This window comes from Sinocyclocheilus grahami, unplaced genomic scaffold (assembly GCF_001515645.1).
Source record: "Sinocyclocheilus grahami isolate Dianchi unplaced genomic scaffold, SAMN03320097.WGS_v1.1 scaffold57.1, whole genome shotgun sequence".
NCBI lineage: Eukaryota > Metazoa > Chordata > Actinopteri > Cypriniformes > Cyprinidae > Sinocyclocheilus > Sinocyclocheilus grahami.
Window position 1 is genome coordinate 589,298 of NW_015505236.1, and position 21,836 is coordinate 611,133.

General features: G+C 35.2%; 2 protein-coding genes across 2 annotated transcripts in view; both read left to right on the forward strand.

Moving 5' to 3' along the window:
- Window positions 1–2,007: 2,007 nt before the first annotated feature.
- Window positions 2,008–13,937, forward strand: rgs9b (regulator of G protein signaling 9b). Its single transcript, XM_016270508.1, has 19 exons — window positions 2,008–2,182; window positions 3,746–3,842; window positions 5,720–5,770; window positions 5,955–6,061; window positions 6,415–6,466; window positions 6,660–6,718; window positions 6,883–6,959; window positions 8,099–8,180; window positions 8,287–8,349; window positions 8,987–9,016; window positions 9,115–9,176; window positions 9,305–9,418; window positions 9,511–9,626; window positions 9,821–9,908; window positions 10,244–10,382; window positions 10,473–10,555; window positions 10,648–10,771; window positions 13,207–13,625; window positions 13,702–13,937. Exons 1-19 carry the CDS (start codon window positions 2,117–2,119, stop codon window positions 13,856–13,858), a joined length of 1,986 nt encoding a protein of 661 aa, XP_016125994.1. The 5' UTR covers window positions 2,008–2,116; the 3' UTR covers window positions 13,859–13,937.
- A 1,171-nt stretch (window positions 13,938–15,108) lies between these two features.
- Window positions 15,109–21,836, forward strand: part of LOC107584087 (MKL/myocardin-like protein 1) — a 45,891-nt gene continuing 39,163 nt past the window's right edge. The window contains exons 1-3 of the mRNA XM_016270510.1: window positions 15,109–15,229; window positions 16,010–16,080; window positions 20,490–20,688. Of these exons, the coding sequence (XP_016125996.1) occupies window positions 20,565–20,688 (124 nt within the window). The 5' untranslated portion in view covers window positions 15,109–15,229; window positions 16,010–16,080; window positions 20,490–20,564. The remainder of the gene's footprint in view (window positions 15,230–16,009; window positions 16,081–20,489; window positions 20,689–21,836) is intronic.

Sequence of the window (21,836 nt, forward strand, 5' to 3'; positions counted from 1 at the left end):
ATAATGTAGATATTAAGGTATTGTCGAATGCTTTGATCATTTTAGATTTTGAGCTTGCTATGTCAGTGTTGTAATTTTGAAAAAAAAAAAAAACTTTTACGGAAAAACATACGGTTTTGATCATTCACAAGTTTTAAATGTCTTCTGTGTTACCATTTTGAGTTTCAATCAATATATAATGATTATTAAATAAGTTGAAGAATAAATTATTTCCTCAAGAATGAGGAACATTTGTGTAGCAATATTTGAAACTATCTATATCTTATCATTTATAAAATATCCTTAACTGGTTCTGTTTTTTTTATGGGCTTTGCTTGTTTGCCCAAATATCTGCCTGCTGCATGAGGAACAGGTGATAATGTTCTGGAATGTGGGGGTATCAGTGCTATTAGCATGATCATTTGAGGGCACAATAAGCTATCGGACAGTGTTGTGTGAATTTCTTTGAAATCTGTGAATTCTGTGGAATGGGTGAATTCTTTAAAATGTGTAAGTTTGATTGGAATCGATTTGCATTGAGATTATTTATCATAGAAAATAATCAGTGTTTTTTTCTGTTTCAGAATGCCATCAGCCAGGAAAGACCATCTCATCATATGCGTATGATATCACTGGTGCCGTCCAAAATGGGAACAGTGACTTTGAGATGGACTCTGATACAAGTGATGAAAGTTCTAAAGTCAAGTAGCCTAATGAAAGTTTTCATTTAGTTCATCAGGTTCTGTAGCTAAATATAATCTGAGCATATATATATAATTTTTTTTATAATAAATAATCTTTTCATAAAAATATGACTTATTGTATCATTGTGTGGTTATTATTGTATATATTCATATAGGCCACTGATTTACACAGGTTACAGAAGAATTACACCTTGCAAATGAACCTTTAGATGTCCTCAACATTTGTTCAGATAGTGAGTAGAAATTCTGAAACCCAAGAGCCCAACGTTGCTATATTACAATATTGCCCTAAAATCTTACTAAAATGTCAGAAATGTAAAAAACAACAACAACAACAAAGAAACATGTATTTCTGCATTAGAGGCCTCCTACAAGAACATTTTAAAGGTGAAATAATTTTTTCACAGTTATTATTCTAGATTTGGGTCTTTGAAGGTTAAGCATTAGCCTACATTTTCATGTCTAGGCCATGTACTAATATATCGGATAAAACAGTTCTCTTTTAACACAACTGACAATATAGTAAACATAGTGGTAATTTTAAATAATTTGGTTTGAGTAAATGTTTTGCCACTTCTGAACTGAAACAAAAACTGGCAAATTTATAAGTATTGCAGGTGTTTCTTGTTTTTCCCCCCTTTCTAATCTCTAACAATTTAATGTTTTTTTACAGCCTGTCAGTGTCACTCCATCCTCATAATCTTAGTGTTCATTTAACGAGTGTTCACCGTATAGCCTATATATTTCAACTTGACACTCGGACTCTCGTGCAGTAGCTTTTTATTTCCATCCTGTTAGGATCCTGTTCATCTGTCATTGCCATTGTGTAAATAATGAAATTATAATTGCTATAATAAAGTTTTAGTGTCCAAAGCATATGTTTTTTTTAGAAATCTGCTACGTCGTTTTACAGACATACCTTCTCATATTGCAACACAAGCATATAGCATTTTTCCTTTCCTTTTCTTTTTCTTTTTGTATTGCAGACTGCAGAGTCTAAACGGTCCTGCATAATATGAATGATAATACAATTAACATTTTACACGCGCAGATTTTCTTTTTCTTCCCAGTAAAACCTTTTTATTTACGATAATCACAATAAGAAATGGTTTATGGATTATAATAATCATAAATCCAGCTCAGAGGCTTTTGTTTTGTTGTCAGCCCCTGCTGCCTTCATGTGAAAAAGATGACACCACAGCGCCATCTACCGGACATGACGCGTTACTGTAATCACTGCCCTCAGCATGCAGGTTTACCTACACGAGCAAGAGCTGTTACCTGATTGGCGCACACAGCCATCGTCTTTGTGTGCATCAGTGATGATTATAGATTAGACACAGCCAAAACGTTCGTACGATTACCTACCGAGTATTTCCCATTTCATCCTCTCGTCTTCGACCGTCGACAGACTGTGGCGTGAAGAGGCGAACATGACCATAAGGAATGTACGGGACCATGGACAGCGTTACAGACCCCGTATGGCATGCCTGAAGAAGGTGGGTTGAGAGCATCATCCATAGCTCATCACCATCTGTGTTCTTTACGTTCTCGCGAATGAGATAAGAATAATGCTACATTTGATTTCTATAATCAAACATGTAATCCTTCATGCTTTAAGATCCAGGGATATTTCTGCTTGTCTTGCTGTATTTGAGCACAGCAATATAATTACTTTAATCTTCATTATCATGTAGTGTTGTGGACTGTCAATTTCACTTTCAATGGTGATTCCATCCATTCAGAACATTAAAGCGTCTTGTAGCATATGTGCCAAAAAAAAAAAGTGGTTACCTGGAACAGAAAGAGATTATTTTAAGAGTATGCGGAACACTGCCCTTGTTTTGGTCACAGAGAAACTTTTCAATTGAATCAATTACAATTGTAAATTAAATTGCGTTTGTCTTTTTTGTTTGTTTTTATTTCATTTATTTATTTATTTACATAGGCTACATACATACATACATACATACATTTTCCTACATTGTTTTCAGGTCAGGATTTTTTTTATCGATTTGGCTTTCCATGTACATTGATTTAGATTTTTTTTTTCACTTTCTAGATTTTGTTCATTTTATTTCCAGTTACCTTTTTTTATTGTTATTACTCCCACAAATTTGACCCACACAAAAAAAAAATCTATTGAATTAATTAATTTGTCAATTATACTATAAATATTCAAAATTTAAAAAGTAAAATGAATTGCTTTATTACAATAACAGAAATGAAAGTAGTCAAAATCAAACTTTTCAACCACTTTAAAATTAATTAACAGTTTGAAGAAAACTCCTTTTTTTATTGTTATTACTCCCACAAATTTGACCCACACAAAAAAAAAATCTATTGAATTAATTAATTTGTCAATTATACTATAAATATTCAAAATTTAAAAAGTAAAATGAATTGCTTTATTACAATAACAGAAATGAAAGTAGTGTCAAAATCAAACTTTTCAACCACTTTAAAATTAATTAACAGTTTGAAGAAAACGGTTACATTTTATATGCATTGTAAAGATGTTATGACAAATGAATTAAAAAATGTTTGCAGTGTTAATTGTTTATGAGCAGCTTACTCTCAGGTAAGGTCAGTGTGTGCTAATGGTATTAGTCTAGCTTTGCCATGAGCCTCTCATATAATGCAGTCCCTATTTTATCACTATGATACTTCAAACTGCACGCTTGAAGTGATCCCCGACAGTGTGATCCACTAGAATATGTTTTATTAGTGCATTACTTTACTCTTTGCCAATGCACAGATAGTAATGACCCAATAACTCGGCCAAGAGCTTTCTGTGATCCAGACCAGAGTGCAGCAAGAGTTCACAAACAGTCTTCAAAAGCCAGAGACCCTGACAAAGCAAGAAAAACTTCAAACAGCTGAGTCACAAATCAATCACAGAGCATATTTCAAAGAGGTCAGTCGCAGCCCCTTCAGACCATAAACCAGCAGGGATGACTTCACGGTGGAATAATTTAGTGAGATGTGCACACAGGCTGCCGCAAGGTAAAAAAATAGATGTTTTTATATTGTCCATACATATTGCATTTTTTGCATGTTAGGTGGAGAACGTGGTGTTGGAGATGCAGGACCCCAAAACTGGAGTGAAATCTCAGACCCAGAGGCTTGTAATCACCACCATCCCACATGCTATAACAGGTGAGATCCTCAGAAATAGCTGCTAGACTATTACTCAAGAGCCAATCTTTGCAGGTTTCAAGCTGATAAACACCATGGGATGTAAGACACAGCACTTGTAATTAAAAATAGTTGGCTCACCTACTCATTTATATTGATTTGTGCTGTTAGATTACTCTTCGGGAGTGCATTATGTGGGTCTGAGACTGAAGAATCTATTGCCATGACAACCTCTGAGCAGCTGGTTGCAATGACTGTCTCCTCCAGGCTGCGTGGTTTCAGGGAGGAGAGCTCTTGTAATCTCCACTGTTGGTCTTAATGCTGTCAGCCAGCGACATGTAACATACGCCGTATGATTAACTTAAATTTGTGATTGCTCAATTGGAGCCTCGGATTATTCGCAGCAGTCTTGATATAATTTATATAGTGGAAAGACACCTGAGGTTTTTAGTTAAAAATTCATTGAAATGATCTGGTTTGCTCCTCAGGCTAGCAGACTCTAATGAAGCCACTCAGAATCACCCCTGCAGAGATCTTCTCATTAGTCTCTTATCACGAGAGCCTCAGCGGGACACACAGTGGTGCAATACCTATTTTGAGAACGCACCTTTGTATTGTGTCCAATACTGACTGTTGTTTTTCCTTTAATGGTCTTTATGAATCTCTCATTTAAAAATAAAAATTTAAAAACTTATAAATTATATACTTTGTAATTAATCTCTGCCTCCGTTTTTACTTCCAATTCAGCATTTTTATTTTGCATATACTCTTCTCTGCCTCTTAATGCTATGGTAGGCTAAGTTTTTCATAAACATTTTTTGATATACTGGTTGAAAGTCTCTTCAAAGCCTGATCAATATATAATTAAAGTAGTCTAAATATATATATACTGTATATATCTTCTGTGGAAGGCTCAGGAGGACCGCAAAGTGTTTGTCTAATCATTGCATTCGGTCCGAAATTCAAAGCCTTGTAAAAATATACAGACAGACATCGAGGTAAAACAAGGGTAAACATTGGCTGTGTTTTTACAAAGATGGAGGAATTTGATGGAAAGTTTGTGTTTCAGTCGTTATGACAAACTTTCTTCTTGATAAGTTAAACTTCTAGTTAAAAGTATTCCTAATAGGTTGGACCTTTTATTGAAAGTAGCCTATTTTACTGGTTAAGATATGCCTTCACTTTTATAGACCCATTAGAGCTGTGTTTGTGGTGTTGGGGGGACTGACATCATGCAAAAGGAGCATTTGCAGAGATTGTTTGAAAACATGCTTTATTTTTTTAGTTCCGCTAAGTGACACTCATAGCAGAGAAACTGAGAAAAGCTTTAATAGTTTCTCATTATGTTTCATAAATGCTCATATTAGTATTGACTGGCTGCCAGGATACCTCTCTAGTTTTATTTTAGTAACATTGAGATACTAAGTTTTTATTATTATTATGCTTTTGTTATTTGTATGTTTTCTGTTTTCATTTTGTATGTTTTTGTCATTATGTCTCTATGGATTTTATTTATTTCTTTTTTTATTTTAGTATAGTGCTTCAAAATAAAAATGAGAAATGTTTTCTGGGCAACTAGCTGAAATAATTGTTTGATATGTTTTATTTCACATTTACTTTATTTCAAGTACCACATTTTTTATGTTTATTTTATTATATATATATATAAAATATTAAAAAATATATATATATATTTTTTAAATATTAAAAAAATAACATATATATATATATTTTTGGTTAACTTTAATAACCCTAGTGTGTGTGTGTTTTGCTGATGACTCCTGGTGGGCACATTCAAACTGAAGGCCAACTTTCCCACCCACTGATACAGTCTTTTATTACTCTGAAACATTTTAATTTAACTATTAACATGTTTATTATGTATGTTGTTCTTTCAGGGGAAGATATTGTTGCATGGATCGCTAATCGATTCAAAACAGATGCTGCGGGTAAGTCAAGTACATCGTTTTTTTTTTGTAATATAATAATTCTGAAAAAATATATCCCACTCCAGATCTGTATTAAGTATTATTACAGATATGCTTTAAGATATTCTTGCTATGCAATTCGATGGTGTGAGATGCCGTACTGTTCATTTGGGTCTTGTTTAACGTTCTCACTCTAAATGCTTAGAGGCCCGAGCTATGGGGACCATGATGGTGGCGTTTGGGTACATCTATCCACTACAAGATCATAAGAGACTCATCCTTAAACCAGACACATCCCTGTACCGCTTTCAGGTAATTTTCACAAACAACCTATAAAATAACATATATTACCATTACGGTTTCCAAAAAAATATTAAGCAACACAACTTTGTTAATAATGAGAAAGTTTTCCTGAGCACCAAATCAGCATATTAGAATAATTTCTGAATGATAATGGGACACTAAAGACCGGAGTAATGGTTGTAAAAATGTAGCTTTGCCCATTACACAAATGATTAACATTTAAAAATATATTACAGTAGAAAGCAGTTGTGATACTATTTCATAATATTACTTATTTGACTGGTGAGCATACAGGAGTTCTTCCTTCCATATGCTTTGTACTAATCTTTTCCATTCCTACTTCTATACATTTCTTCTTCCAGACCCCATATTTTTGGCCTGCGCAGCAGTGGCTGGTGGAAGACACAGACTATGGTGTGTAATCATCTTTCATTTTTCATGCGTGCTGATAGGTTGTCATAGCAATCATTCACAGTGAGGTTGTTCATTATTCTTCAAACAGCTGTCTGAGATAAAGAATGTGATAAATTGCTTTCATGTTGAGTCATATCACATCTTTAAATTGGCTTTTACTGACAAGGTCAGATGTTTATATGTGTATCTCCAGCAATTTATTTGGCAAAGAGAAATATACGCAAGAAAGGGATGTTGGAGCTGTATGAACAGGTAATTGAACATCTTATCCTTCATTGTCTTAATACTTATGTATTAAATATATATTAATTTCTGTGAAATCCTATGTTGTAATGCAGAGGAAGAGGAAGTCACTATAATAAATTGCATGACAAATTACAAGACTAGACATCAAATTTGTATGTTTCTCTACTCAGGAACAGTACAACAATCTTTACAAATGGATGAATCACAAGTGGGATTTTATTGTAATGCAGGCCAAAGAGCAGTACAGGTGGGTCACACTTTACTTTAAATATTGCAGAATATTTATGATTGATCATCATGGCTCAATCAATCCATGTGTACACATGTTAGTGAATGTCAGTGAATGTTTCTCTTGCTCAGGCACACACTGCTTTGCCAAAAAAAGCACACTAATATTTCATTTGACAGCTTTTAGCTTTGATTACTGTGTGTATTCGTTGTGGCATTGCTCCAACAACCTTATGCAACACCACATTTATTTCCATCAAGATTTGCGTTAAGTTCTTGTATCGACAATGGGATAGTCAAACCCTTCTTTAAAGCCTACTCCATCACATCTCAAAGACTTTCAGAAGGGTTAAGGACACAACTCTATGGTGACCAATTCATGTGTGAAAATGATTTCTCATGCTCTCTGAATCACTCTTTCACAATTTGAGCCCAGTGGATCTGGTCATTGTCATCCTAGATACTTTTTCCAGACATGTTTTTTATTAAAAGCTACACACTGCGTCAATTAGAGTTAAAAGAACCGTTTCTCAAAATATATTAATCATGGCAAAAATAATCCAATCCTAGACCCTTCAGTATTTGCTTATTTAAATCCAAACAGCAACTTTTTGGCCAGGCAGTGTGTATTTTATTTATATAGCTATTTGTTTCAGCATATACAGTGGTGGCCAAAATTATTAGAACCCTTGGCAAATTTAAAAGGTTTCAGTTGTTTTTGTTGAATTGGCCATTACAATACCCATAAATCAAACTATTGCCAGAACTACCTGCGACAGAAGGAATCTGCTGGAACATTGAAAATGATGGACTGGCCTCCTTAAAGTCCGCACCTCAACCCCATCGAGCAAATTTGGGGCGAGTTGGAAAATAAACTGGACAGATCTATTGTACTTTTCTCAGAAAATATATTGACACTATGCCAGAGAGATGCACTGCTGTAATTGCTGCAAAAGGTGGACATACCAAATATTAAAGTTAAAAGTGGACAGTACGACTCACTTCATCTGATATTTGTTGTGCTCAGAGCAATCGTCTGCATGTTTCATGAACATTATGAAATGAAATCATGTTTAAAAAATGTCAATATTTTCAGATCTGTCAAGTGTTCTAATAATTTTGGCCACCACTGTAAAAGACGCATTGCTTTTTGTGTAGGGCGGGTAAGGAGAGGAAGAAGCCAGACCGGGTGGTTTTTGATTGTCAGGAACGGGCCTACTGGGTTGTACATCGGCCACCGGTGAGTTGCCTTTAGACTGAGTATATAAGGTCAATTTAAGTGACATATTTCCTGGCAAAGTGACTTAAAGATGTGAAAGTACAATTGTGCTATTTCCACTCAACAGCCAGGAACAGTTAGTGCCATGGACTATGGACACGACAGGATGGTCGACCCTAATATGGAGGAGGTAAAGGTATGTGTGAAAAATAATCGTATTAACTTCTAAAGAGAAAAACTAAAATATTTTGACATTCAAGATGACAACTAGGCTTTCAAAATACAGTATAGTAGGTCTGATGAAGAATCTTGTAATGAGACACGGGGCTGTATATCTAACATTAACAGATACTACTGCTGAGATTATATTTGTGATGAGAGCCCGTTGTGCTGGGCTTATCAAGGATATTTCTAGTATGTCAGCTTATATCCAATAGGATTTAAATGATCATAATCTGACTGCTTGCCACTGCAAAGGTCTGATTGTATTCAATAAAATAGCTTTTTCTTACACCCTTTCTCTCTTTCTTTCCTACAGATTCCTAAATGTATCTGTTGAGACACATGACAAGAAACAGCAGATGACTACAAAATGAAAGCACACACTCAGTGGATCATGAAATCAGATGCACTCTGTTTAATATAAATATGAGTGCATGCTTTTTAAAATGACATTGCAAGTCCACAAAGAGACCATGTTCACTCTCTCTTCAGACTCTTAAACCAAACATGCTCAAATGTCAATCTTTTGCCTTCAACACTGTCCTTTAGTATGTGTCACCACTTCCTTTCTTTGCGCTTAAACTGTTTCTAAAATTGTTTTACAGAAAAAAACACCTGACTACTACAGAAGAATTGTAAGTACCGAAGAACTTTAACTAGCACAGATATTTAGATGCAAAAAGCAAAATATATATATTTTTTTTGACCAATGAATCATTGTGTTTTCTTGCAGATTATGTTCATTCAGCAGTGTATCATGAGACCAAGGGTGAAGTCGTCTGTGTCAATTGGAGCGTATGTTACTGTGATATAACATGTTATGGGTAGAATCCTGTATATTAAAAAAAAATTAAATATTTTAATATATAATTATATTACATGTATACTAATATTATTTTTAATTTTATTGTAATTTTTTGCAGACTTATTAAGTACACAACAACATACAAAGAGCATGACCCATTTCTCCACACCTGCCTCCCAAGCAGCCCCTGGATAACAGATGATGTTACATATTGGACCCTCAACATGCCAAAGTGAGCCAGATACAAACATTTTTATTTAAACAAAAGCTTGTTTTTTTCTTAATTAAACATGTGATTAAATATTGTGTGTTTGGTTCATACAGTGTTGAGACCCCTACTAAAATGAGGGTGGAGCGCTGGACTTTTAGCTTTGGAGAACTGCTTATGGACCCTCGGGGAAGGGCCGATTTCCGCCTTTTCCTTAAAAAAGAGTTCAGTGGTATGCATGTTTCTAAACTTGCTCCACTAGATGCTAACATTTGAACAATGTTGGCATTAGACTTGTTTGGTGACTTGTTGGTTTAGGTCTACCCTATTTTAAAAATGCTATTTAATTGTTAATGTTCATATTCAAAACTGCAATGATTATTATTTATTAGAGGAAACTGTGACTATAATCTGATTACTGAATAGGTGAGAATCTTGCCTTCTGGGAGGCGTGTGAGGATCTGAAATGGGGTGCTGCTGAGACAATGAAAGAAAAAGCTCAGCAAATATATAAGTAAGGAACGCTTTTTTTTGGCAGTTTATTTCTGTGAGGGAAAAACAACCATTTTCAGCAGCTGAAATGTAATAATTTAATTTATTATACATATATATACACATTATATATATATATATATATATATATATATATACACACACACATATATGTGTATATATATATTCTTTCTTTTCAAAATACATCTACATAGCAACAGTTTTTATAATTATAAAATATATATTTTTTCAGTTTTTTTCCTACTTGTTTGAATCATTAATGAAACTAAGGACTAATAAATAAATAATAAATATCAGCATTTAATGCTGGCATTTTTTTTATTTTTTTTTTATTAGGACCTTTTTGGCCCGTGGAGCTCCACGTTGGATCAACATTGATGGCAAAACAATGGACATAACAGTGAAGGGTTTGGCACATCCTCATCGTTATGTACTGGATGCAGCCCAGACTCACATTTACATGCTCATGAAAAAGGTCTCTGATCTCATGTAAAACTTTGCAACTCAAAATGCCTTGTGCCGTTTACAAACTTGAATTTAATTTTGGCTATGATCTGTCATTTAGGACTCATACGGGCGATATCTCAAGTCCCCAGTCTTCAAGGAAACTCAAAAGAAGGCCGTTGCTCCTGAATCACACAGATTCACGTGAGATGCACCTTTCTGTTAGTTCCAATATATGCTTTATAATGCATAAGTGACATTAAAAATGTTCTTTACTCTTTTCAAATGTCTCCTAGTGAGACGCAGTTGGAGCAGAATGCCAAGAGAAGGCGGCCCAGCCTGAGTCCCATCATCCTCAGACAGCAGGAGGAAGAACAGAAGGCCAAACTTGCAGCGAGTGGCCCGGTGGACATCACACAGGTCATGAGCAAACTGGAAAGGAAACAGAAAAACTGAACCTAGAGACCTAGAACACGAAGAATAGATATAAGCAAATATTTATGATAAACAAAACGGAAAACCACCTTTCTGGTCAAAGCAATAAACAGACTTGCAAGCTCATTTATTTATATAGAGAGCATGTTGCTGTGTTTGTAATGTTACACAGATATTTCTAGTTTTTGAAAGTTTGCTTGATATATTTTTGAAATGGCATCAAAAACTTCCATTTAGCATTTTTATTAGGCCATTATGTTATTCTTTCACAGTTTTGTCATTCACAATCATTTTTAATCTCTCATATTTATGTTTTGTCAAATGTCATACATCTCCCGTGTGTCGAACTTCATTTCATACAACCAAAAACGATCAGATGTTGTCCTCCTCATTACTAGTTTTTTTTCTCATGTTTGTTTCATTTGCAAGTTTGCTGTAAATCATGAATTTATTCAAATACATAGTAAAACCATTTATGCCATCTGTTGTCACATCATTTGTCTTTGTCATTTGTGGTTGTTGTTGAGTGAAATGTATATACCCGTATTGACCCGAATATAAGACGATGTTTTTTTCTTGAAATACATCTGAAAAAACGCGGTCGTCTTATATTCAGGGTCTAGACTTTGACATGTCAATAATACACCCACAACAATAGGTGGCGCCAAATACGCATAAAACGAGAGTGCCATGGAATGCGTAATGTAATGCGTGTTGTAAAGATCGCGAGTAAAAACAAAAGACTGTATAAAAACAAAAGAAAAAGAAAAGCTTACAGCTGCATGAATCGTGACTGTCACGTTAGCCTGATGGGACCAAACTCCCTTTGTGATTTTAAAACGTAAGACAGTACCCAGATTTGAAGACTACAGTAAGATTAAACTTCTACTGTTAATAAGATTTTGGTAGGCTACTATTAGATGGATAGCCTAAATGTCCTAATTCATATGGGCTACCTGTTTTTTTTATTTTTATGGTATATCAAAAAGTGTATATTTTTTAAATGTGATTGTTGGTACATTTGACCAGTTTTTACCATACTTTTAAAACAAAAATTAAAATAGGAAAAATATGCAATATGAAAACAATTGAAGACAAAATGTGTTTTACTGAGAAAAAACAAGATTTGGTTTAAAAAAAAAAGCCTTTTTCCAAAAGGTACATCTGGAAAAAGGGGGGTCGTTTTATAATCAGGGCCATCTTATATTCGGGCCAAAACGGTATGTATCTCATCAGTTTGTGCATAGTCTTGTCTAAAATAACATTGACCTCATGTCATTAACTGAGAGGAAATTATCATTCTATTCTGTCATCATTTCCTCACCTTCGTGTGGTTTGAAACCTGCAATGACTTGCTTTATTTCATAAGCACGAGAGTGGTCCAGGATGCTTCTTTCTATACAGTGAAAGTGAATGATGACCTTGGCTGGCAAGCAAGACTTTCAAGACAACAGTGTCAGTGCAGCATGAGTCACTGCATCTACAGGTCCATCTCAATAAATTAGAATGTCATGGAAAAGTTCATTTATTTCAGTAATTCAACTCAAATTGTGAAACTCGTGTATTAAATAAATTTAATGCACACAGACTGAAGTAGTTTAAGTCTTTGGTTCTTTTAATTGTGATGATTTTGGCTCACATTTAACAAAAACCCACCAATTCACTATCTCAACAAATGAGAATACTTCATAAGACCAATAAAAAAAAATGTTATTAGTGAATTGTTGGCCTTCTGGAAAGTATGTTCATTTACTGTACATGTAAACACCAACTGTCTCAAATATAGGATGCAAATTTATGGTAAAAACAGTGCCTTGAAAACCTTTGAAGTGCATTGTATCATGATCACTAGATGTCATGCTTATTCTGCTCTCATACAAATGCAGTTATTTTATTTGCATATATGTAAAACAGAATTCTTTGTTATGAGTAGACTGTTATGAAGCAGTTAAGTTTAATCAGTATGTACACAGAACAGCACAGTTTTAGCACTAAAACTGCACTAAAACGATATATGTATCGGTGACAACTAAGGGACACGTGGGCAACTCTTACAAAAGTTGCAAAGGTTCAAACATTCACTGATGCTCCAGAAGGAAACAAGATACATTAAGAGATGTGAAAACTTTTGAACAGAATGAAGATGTGTACATTTTTCTTATTTTGTTCAAATACATATTTTTAATTTAATACTGCCCTTCAGAAGCTACAGAAGGTTTCCCAGAAGACAAAATCAGTACAATTTTCCCTGAACATCAAATTCAAATGACCTAATATACATTTCATTGATTTGTTGGATGGACTTCCTGCCAGAAATGCACTGTATTGCATGGTCTATATTTTCTATTCCTAATTGCAGGTTACTCAACACAAACAGTGTTTAGTACCAATACATACTTTGCATGAACTGTGTCCCACAGCTCTGCCGGTTCACAGCACCTGTGCCTCATCTGGCAGTATATACAGGCATTTGTGAAGCACAATCCACTGCCTCCCCTGGGCTCATGACACTGCCCAACAGTGCTGCCTGCCCGTCTCCCATCAGCGTCGCTATCGACAGCACTCCAGCCTCAGAGAGGAGGTTTGATGGCAACGGAGGGCCTTCCTCCTCCCATTTCCCATCAATTGCAGAGGCATCAGTATCAGAGGAAGAGAAGCAGCCACCTGCCCCAAAGTCTCGTATGGCTCTGTCACTGAGCAGACTCCTCCGCAGAGGATGCAATGCCCCATCTGTCTTTGCCAGCCTATCCCCAAAATGTGCTGTGGCTTCAGGAGGAGGCAAAGTACAGCCCCTTGGAGTGGAGCCACTTGCACAACCTCAGCCCAGAAGAATTGCAAAGTGAGTACATGCACTTTTTGGCCTTATTTTGATGTGATTTTACAATATATGAAAAGTAACCAAACTGCTTATACAGCTTTTTTCAAATCAAAGTTGACATCCCACCTGAATGCCGCATCTACCCCATTGATTCAGAAGACGAGGAGGATGACAGTGCTGATACAGCAAGAGGAGGTGTGAAAGAAATCATTTGTCCGTGGGAAACTGTCACCAAACAAGATGGAGCTGGATAGAAGAGTCATAGACGAGTCAGTAGAGAGGAAGGAAATACACTGAACCAATACTTGTGTCATAAATATTCTGTCTTACAACCCCGAGAAGGCTGTGGTAGTAATGTATGAAGTAACCTCATCTCTAATTGACCTGTCTGTTTTTTTTGATAGCGTCCGTGGGAAACTGTCACCAAACAAGATGGAGCTGGATAGAAGAGTCATAGACGAGTCAGTAGAGAGGAAGGAAATACACTGAACCAATACTTGTGTCATAAATATTGTCTTACAACCCCGAGAAGGCTGTGGTAGTAATGTATGAAGTAACCTCATCTCTAATTGACCTGTCTGTTGTTTTTGATAGCTATTAGGTAGTGCCTACATGTTATTGTAGCCAATGATCTGGTTATAATATGTTTAAATGTTGGTTTTATATACATAAATTCGTATTCTGATGTCACTGTTCTTTTATGACTGAAGGGGCCTTATTTTAAGAGATTTTTTTTGTTTATCATCAGTTTGTTTAGTGGTGCGGACAAAAGATTTTGTACTTGGCTTGTTCACTGTTTTATATAGCTGCAAAACATGCATAAATGTGAATTGCTTTAAGAAATGTTATTTTCATAGAAGTAAATCTAGTAAGGCAGTAAAACGGAATGTGGATACACATTTGCTGTCTGAATGTATAACCTTTAAAATGTTTACAGTTCACTTCAGAATGTGAATTTGTTCATGACTCATGTTTAAATTGTGTAAGTGCCTCAATAAATCATTCAAAGTTAGTTATTCTGGTGTGCAGTTGGTACATGTGCTGTATATAGTTATCACCCAGTGTTATTATTTGTGCATTATTTTATTTATATTTTGTTTCTTTTCTTATAAAACGTCCCTACAGAAGAAACTGGGGGGGAAATTGTGGTGATGGGGACTTTTATTTTAACGCAAGGTAATCTAATCCTAACTTTTTATTTTCATAGCAGAATTATTCAACGCCATTGGTCTTGCAAGCACAAGACCACAAGTTATTGTCTGACTACATTGTTTAATTTAATTTTGCTTTATGTTATTTATCATTGTATATTTGTTATTGTTTGTTTATTATTTATTTAATGTAAAGGTGTTTTGTTTTCCATTTTATTATATTTTTATTTTTATGTTTATCAATATTCGGAAGACAATTAATACACTTTTGGCAGTCATACATCTTTATCTGCAGATCGTGATGGTTTTATTTTAGGTGGACTTTTATTTTCCGGAAGCGCTGTGGCTGTGTTGACTGGCTTCATCGCACTGCGGTTGAACAGCAGAGAGTAGCCGGATGCCTCAGTACAGTTTTTTGAGTACACGAACAACTTTATAAAGCCGAACGGTTGTTGCGTTTCACTTTGCGACTCGGTAAGTTGTTCAAATCAAACAGGTTCGCATGTGAGTCCCCCTTTAGCGGTATGTGACAATTCATCCGCTTCTCATGTATTGTTGCTCAGCGCACATTTCACTTGATCCACTAGACTAGTGTCTGTTACTACATACATGCAGCTGTCGCGTCGACGATCTGGCCTGCTATATCTGGCCCGTTTAGTGTGATGATTTTTCAAATGCATGAGCTTCATTGCAGCACAAGCTTCTCATTTCCTCTCATGTCGCATCAGTGATGAATGTGTAACAACAAGCGATAATAAGTGTTAAAAAGAATCGTGTGTCATGGTTTGTTTATTTTCTAAGCCAAATCACTGTCATAATGCTGTATGATTGTACTGTTTGTACGAGAATTATGAAACATTTGATGAGCTAGTGCTGGGACACACCTACTAATCAACAACACTTGCGGATCTGTCCCTTTTCCACTTGATGGACAGTGGACACAGACTAGCTATCAAGGGACTTATTATATATTAACACACTCTGGCCTATTTAGGTCAGTTCTTCTGTCTGCATGCTCATGAACTGATATAAAAGAGGCATGTCTGATTATTACATAAGCATCTGCATTGACTGCTGCTATGGCAACACGTATCTGTAACTCATGGCGTAATTTAGATGTTTGGCTTTGGGATATTGTGCAATGATTATGTATTTATTTTGTGTGTGTGTGTGTGTGTGTGTGTATATATATATATATATATATATACACACACACAAAGTTTCATTACAAATGCCGATCCTCTCTTTCACAAGGCCTTCAAGATGCTCTCAAACTGTGAGTGGAAATGAGGCTGAAATCGGTTGCTGTGGATCTCATATTTAAGGTATCGTGCAATTTAATATTGATTTGAATAAGAAGTCATCTGTACTAGCATGGCAAATTCAGAATTTCTGATCTACTCCAGAAGGCTGTGCCTATCCAGATGATGTTGTTCTGTCTGGTTAATGGGATATGGGGTTACCTGCATCACTTGCCAATTTCTCAGGTGAAGGCTTATGTGTTTTTAGCATTATTTTTGTGGCTGATGTTTAAAGGCAGGCGTGGACCTGCACAATGAGGAATGTCAGAGAGCTTTACGTCTTTCCCCTTGTCAGTGTACTAGACCTGAACACTGCATGTCTGAACACTGTTTCTCCTGTAAAGTTGGAATGTTCTTGTAAGATAATCCCTTTCTTAGAAATATAAGGAATAGAGTGCAGCCGGTCTGTCATTGCTACAAAGTACACTCCAGCAGCGGGATCGGGACCCATCAATCTCATCAGTCTTGTATCACCTTGAAGCATTCATTTTGTGATGATAACCTGCTGACTGTACATAATATCTGCTTGCCTAATAAATACACACAATAACATGTAATTAAGTTATTTTATCTTTCTTGTATATTAATTTAAAGATTCTGTAAAAAAAAAAAGTTTGTTATGCGTGTATAAAGCAGGGGTTCTCAACCATTTATGCTCCAAGTGTGACAAAGATGCTTGTTTTTAAACTTTTTTTTTTTATTGTCAGAAATTGGAAGTGTTGATATGTTAAACAAACCACTTGTTTTATTGGATTAATTTTGTGATTCAGTTATTTATTGATTTTTTTTTGCATTTCTATGTTAATTAGCATTAAATTATTTTACTATATTAATAATAATTTATTCATTTTAAATATTTTTAAGTCATCCTGTTGCCCCCTTGGAAGTTTGCTGAGGCCCACTGGTTGGGAACCTCTATTTATCAATTTATGCTAACCATAAAATTAAAACTGAGCTGCTATAATTTGATTTGAACTGCTAAGTTGCACAGTGTTGCCAATTAGCTGTTCTGATTTGCATTGGAATGAGAAGAGAGAAGGCATAGAGTGATACAAAAGCAGAACCAGTATGTTTCCATGAGTAACTGTGAAATTTACAGTTTCGCATCGTCAAAAATAATATTTCACCTCTTAGATCAGAATCAAGTGTTCTAGAGCAGTGGTTCCCAACCCTGGTCCTTGAGGCACACCACCACTGCACATTTTGCATGTCTCCTTTCTATGATGCACCAATTTCAGGTCTTGGAGTCTCTACTAATGAGCTGATGACCTGAATCAGGTGTGTTTGATTAAGGAGACATGTTGGGGTGCCTCTAGGACCAAGGTTGGGAACCACAGTTCTAGAGAGCCATGTGATAAGCCAGCCAGGTTTTAATATTAACATGTGTTACTGTTTTTTCCCCCCCATAGCTGGCAGGAGACAATGTACTGTAATTTAATACTACTTCTTAAAGAAAAGAGCACAACTTGCCATGGGTCTTGAAACTCTGCTGTAATGGTTAGGCGTACAGCAATAGGAAAACTTTTAAATAGTCCCAAAAGGCTTGTCAAATATTAGGTAACTGCTTAAAAGAAAATTATTTCTTCTGACTGTACATAATATCTGCTTGCCTAATAAATACACACAATAACATGTAATTAAGTTATTTTATCTTTCTTGTATATTAATTTAAAGATTCTGTAAAAAAAAAAAGTTTGTTATGCGTGTATAAAGCAGGGGTTCTCAACCATTTATGCTCCAAGAGTTTTTTTTTTATTGTCAGAAATTGGAAGTGTTGATATGTTAAACAAACCACTTGTTTTATTGGATTAATTTTGTGATTCAGTTATTTATTGATTTTTTTTTGCATTTCTATGTTAATTAGCATTAAATTATTTTACTATATTAATAATAATTTATTCATTTTAAATATTTTTAAGTCATCCTGTTGCCCCCTTGGAAGTTTGCTGAGGCCCACTGGTTGGGAACCTCTATTTATCAATTTATGCTAACCATAAAATTAAAACTGAGCTGCTATAATTTGATTTGAACTGCTAAGTTGCACAGTGTTGCCAATTAGCTGTTCTGATTTGCATTGGAATGAGAAGAGAGAAGGCATAGAGTGATACAAAAGCAGAACCAGTATGTTTCCATGAGTAACTGTGAAATTTACAGTTTTGCATCGTCAAAAATAATATTTCACCTCTTAGATCAGAATCAAGTGTTCTAGAGCAGTGGTTCCCAACGCTGGTCCTTGAGGCACACCACCACTGCACATTTTGCATGTCTCCTTTCTATGATGCACCAATTTCAGGTCTTGGAGTCTCTACTAATGAGCTGATGACCTGAATCAGGTGTGTTTGATTAAGGAGACATGTTGGGGTGCCTCTAGGACCAAGGTTGGGAACCACAGTTCTAGAGAGCCATGTGATAAGCCAGCCAGGTTTTAATATTAACATGTGTTACTGTTTTTTCCCCCCCATAGCTGGCAGGAGACAATGTACTGTAATTTAATACTACTTCTTAAAGAAAAGAGCACAACTTGCCATGGGTTTTGAAACTCTGCTGTAATGGTTAGGCGTACAGCAATAGGAAAACTTTTAAATAGTCCCAAAAGGCTTGTCAAATATTAGGTAACTGCTTAAAAGAAAATTATTTCTTCTTTCCACCCCACCTCTCTTCTCTTGGGACGGGAGGGTGGGATTGGCGTATCGATAGACTCTGGATGCTGATGAGATCATAATGAAGAATGTATTAGGTAACAAGATGGACAACGCTTACTCGAAACAACAACTCAGTCATACAGTTAGACATTAATTTGGTTGCTCTTTAAGAACAGCATTCAGGAACACTCCTCTAATATGCTGATCTATTTCCAGTAAATCAGTTCACCCAAAAATGAAAATTCTGTTATCATATTTACTCACCCTCATGTGGTTCCAAACCTGTAAGATGTCATTCCTTCTGTGGCACATAAAAGAAGAGATATTGAAGAATGTTGGCAACCGAATAGTTCTGGTTCCGTGTGAATTACATAATATACAATATAGACAAAAATACAACAGGAGTCAAAGAAAACTAAAACTGTTTGGTTACCAGCATTCTTCAAAATATCTTCTTTGGTAAATGGGTTAGTAAATGGTGACAGAATTTTAATTTTTGAGTGGACAGTCCCTTTAATGTCAATAGATGTGCTACATTACCTCACAAATGGAGAGTTGCATAATGTGCATTTGTGAATGCCATCATCTCCACAGTTTTAATGCTCAGAATGACCATTGCCATCACTGTGCTCCTAGTCAGATGATACTTTAAGTTGTTTTTAATGTCTCGTTGGAAACTGCGTCTAATGCTCCATGTGGCGATTTTACAGCTACAGGGATTGTCCTAAAATTCTTTCCAGGGCTTATGCCAGACTTTTTCCTGCTTAATGCATTCTGCCCAACTGTTGGGATGAAGAAAGAAAAGGACAATGAAAGCAAATAAATAAAAAGAAGGCTAAATGACAAAATCAGCAACATGGAGATGTGGACAGATGGGTGGATAATTCAATTACTCCACAGTGTGTGTGTGTGTGTGTGTGTGTTTGTGTGTGTGTGTACCCCCCAAAATTAAAACAAAATGCTGTGAACACACAAAAGAAAATATTTTGTACAATGTGCTGGTTACTTAAGCTTTTAATAAAAAAATATATAAGTTGTACATATGAATCATGTACTGTAAGTGTTCTAAAATGAACTGCATTTTTCTGAATTTTTCATTAGCTTCTTCTGAAATTGGATATTAAATATTTAGGTTTTATTAATACTATGCATTGCGTTATACTATGGTTTGCCGTTTTCGTGATCAAATTATCCAAAATATTTAACAAATGAATATGCACAGGGCTGCAGATGTGTAGAACTCTGACTTATTCTCACTCGCAGATTAGACAGCCATACAATCGGTCTTTGTTCTGTTGAAAATTAGACCAGACAAAGCGTTTTCCAAAAAATATCCTAAATCACGTACTGCTGGAGGCTTTGAGTTCTCCACCTGATGTTATTTGACATGTTTGTGTAAATCGCTGCTTCCAGTCATATTGGAAGACATTGATTGTGTGTGAGTTCCAGTGCGAGTTGCACAATACTTCATGTCTGAACTTGTAGTTTTTGTGCTTTACAGAACATGTAACACCCACAGTGGTTTCACTGGTTCAAGTAAGCGAGTGATTTAATATAGGTTAATAGGACATGCAAGGCACAATTTTTGTTTTAGCACAGACTGTGCTGCATGAAACATGAGTTTACTCAGAAAGGTCATTTATTTAGGGTGTGAAGTCTTTATTTGTTCTCTTCCAAAATATAAAGATGCATGATGTCAGAAATATACCCTCAGCAAAGCCTCTGATGCCCTTTATATATGTGTTCTGCAGTTTCTAATTCATCCTTGTCTCTGTAATTAACCTGTCACAGGTCTGACTGCTTCACCCACCTGTCACCCTGGCAGCGCAGGAAGCCAAGCGTGGGGAGGAGCTAAGCCCTGGCAGCATGGTGTCTGCCGTGGTGAGCGGCTTTGTGCCCAGTCCTCAGAGCGAGGCGGTGACCAGTGTGCTGCAGGAACTCTCTCTGCAGTCTGTACCAAGCTTACTGCCCCTGAAAGAGCGCAAGAATGGTGAGTTATGGCACACTAGTGCTAGTCCATTAGTGAAACTCCCTTTGAAAGTTAAGTTATCCAGACACACAATCTGTCCATTCAATATCATGTTATATATATATAAAAAGGTGTACATATATATAAAAGTTTACGACCATCATTCAAAAGGTTTTTTTTTTAGTCAGCAAAGATGCATTTGATTGATCAAAAGGGACAGTAAAGATATTTCAAATAAATGCTGTTCTTTTGAACTTTATATTTATCAAAGAATTCAAAAGTATTATGGTTTCCACTAAAATATTAATCAGCACAACTGCTCTCAGCATTGATAATAAGAAGACATTTTTCTTCAGCGCCAAATCAGAATATTAGAATGATTTCTGAAGGATCAGGTGACACTTAAAGCTGGAGTAATGGCTGCTGAAAATTCAGCATTTTCTTCACAGGAATAAATTACATTTTAAAATGTTAAAATATAAAACATTTATTTTTAATTGTAAAACTACTTCCAATTTAATAGTGCTGTAAAACGATTAATCGTGATTAATTGCATCCAAAATAAAAGTTTTTGTTTACATAGTATATGTATGTGTGCTGTGTGTATTTATGTATATATAAATACACACACATGCATGTATATATTTCAGAAAAATTTTATGTTTATATATTAAATATATTATTTATAATATAAATTATATGAATATAAATATAGACATGTACATTTTCAAAACATTTTTCTTCAGCGCCAAATCAGAATATTAGAATGATTTCTGAAGGATCAGGTGACACTTAAAGCTGGAGTAATGGCTGCTGAAAATTCAGCATTTTCTTCACAGGAATAAATTACATTTTAAAATGTTAAAATATAAAACATTTATTTTTAATTGTAAAACTACTTCCAATTTAATAGTGCTGTAAAACGATTAATCGTGATTAATTGCATCCAAAATAAAAGTTTTTGTTTACATAGTATATGTATGTGTGCTGTGTGTATTTATGTATATATAAATACACACACATGCATGTATATATTTCAGAAAAATTTTATGTTTATATATTAAATATATTATTTATAATATAAATTATATGAATATAAATATAGACATATACATTTTCAAAATATATACTGTATGTGTGTATTTATATATACATAATAAATATACACG

What these genes read in the sequence shown, in the direction of transcription:
- rgs9b (XM_016270508.1), top strand. Translation starts at nt 2,117, where the DNA reads ATGACCATAAGGAATGTACGGGACCATGGACAGCGTTACAGACCCCGT. An exon ending in CATCCCACATGCTATAACAG is followed by an intron (nt 3,843 to 5,719) that starts GTGAGATCCTCA and finishes TTGTTCTTTCAG; the next exon opens with GGGAAGATATTGTTGCATGG. An exon ending in TTTACATGCTCATGAAAAAG is followed by an intron (nt 10,383 to 10,472) that starts GTCTCTGATCTC and finishes TCTGTCATTTAG; the next exon opens with GACTCATACGGGCGATATCT.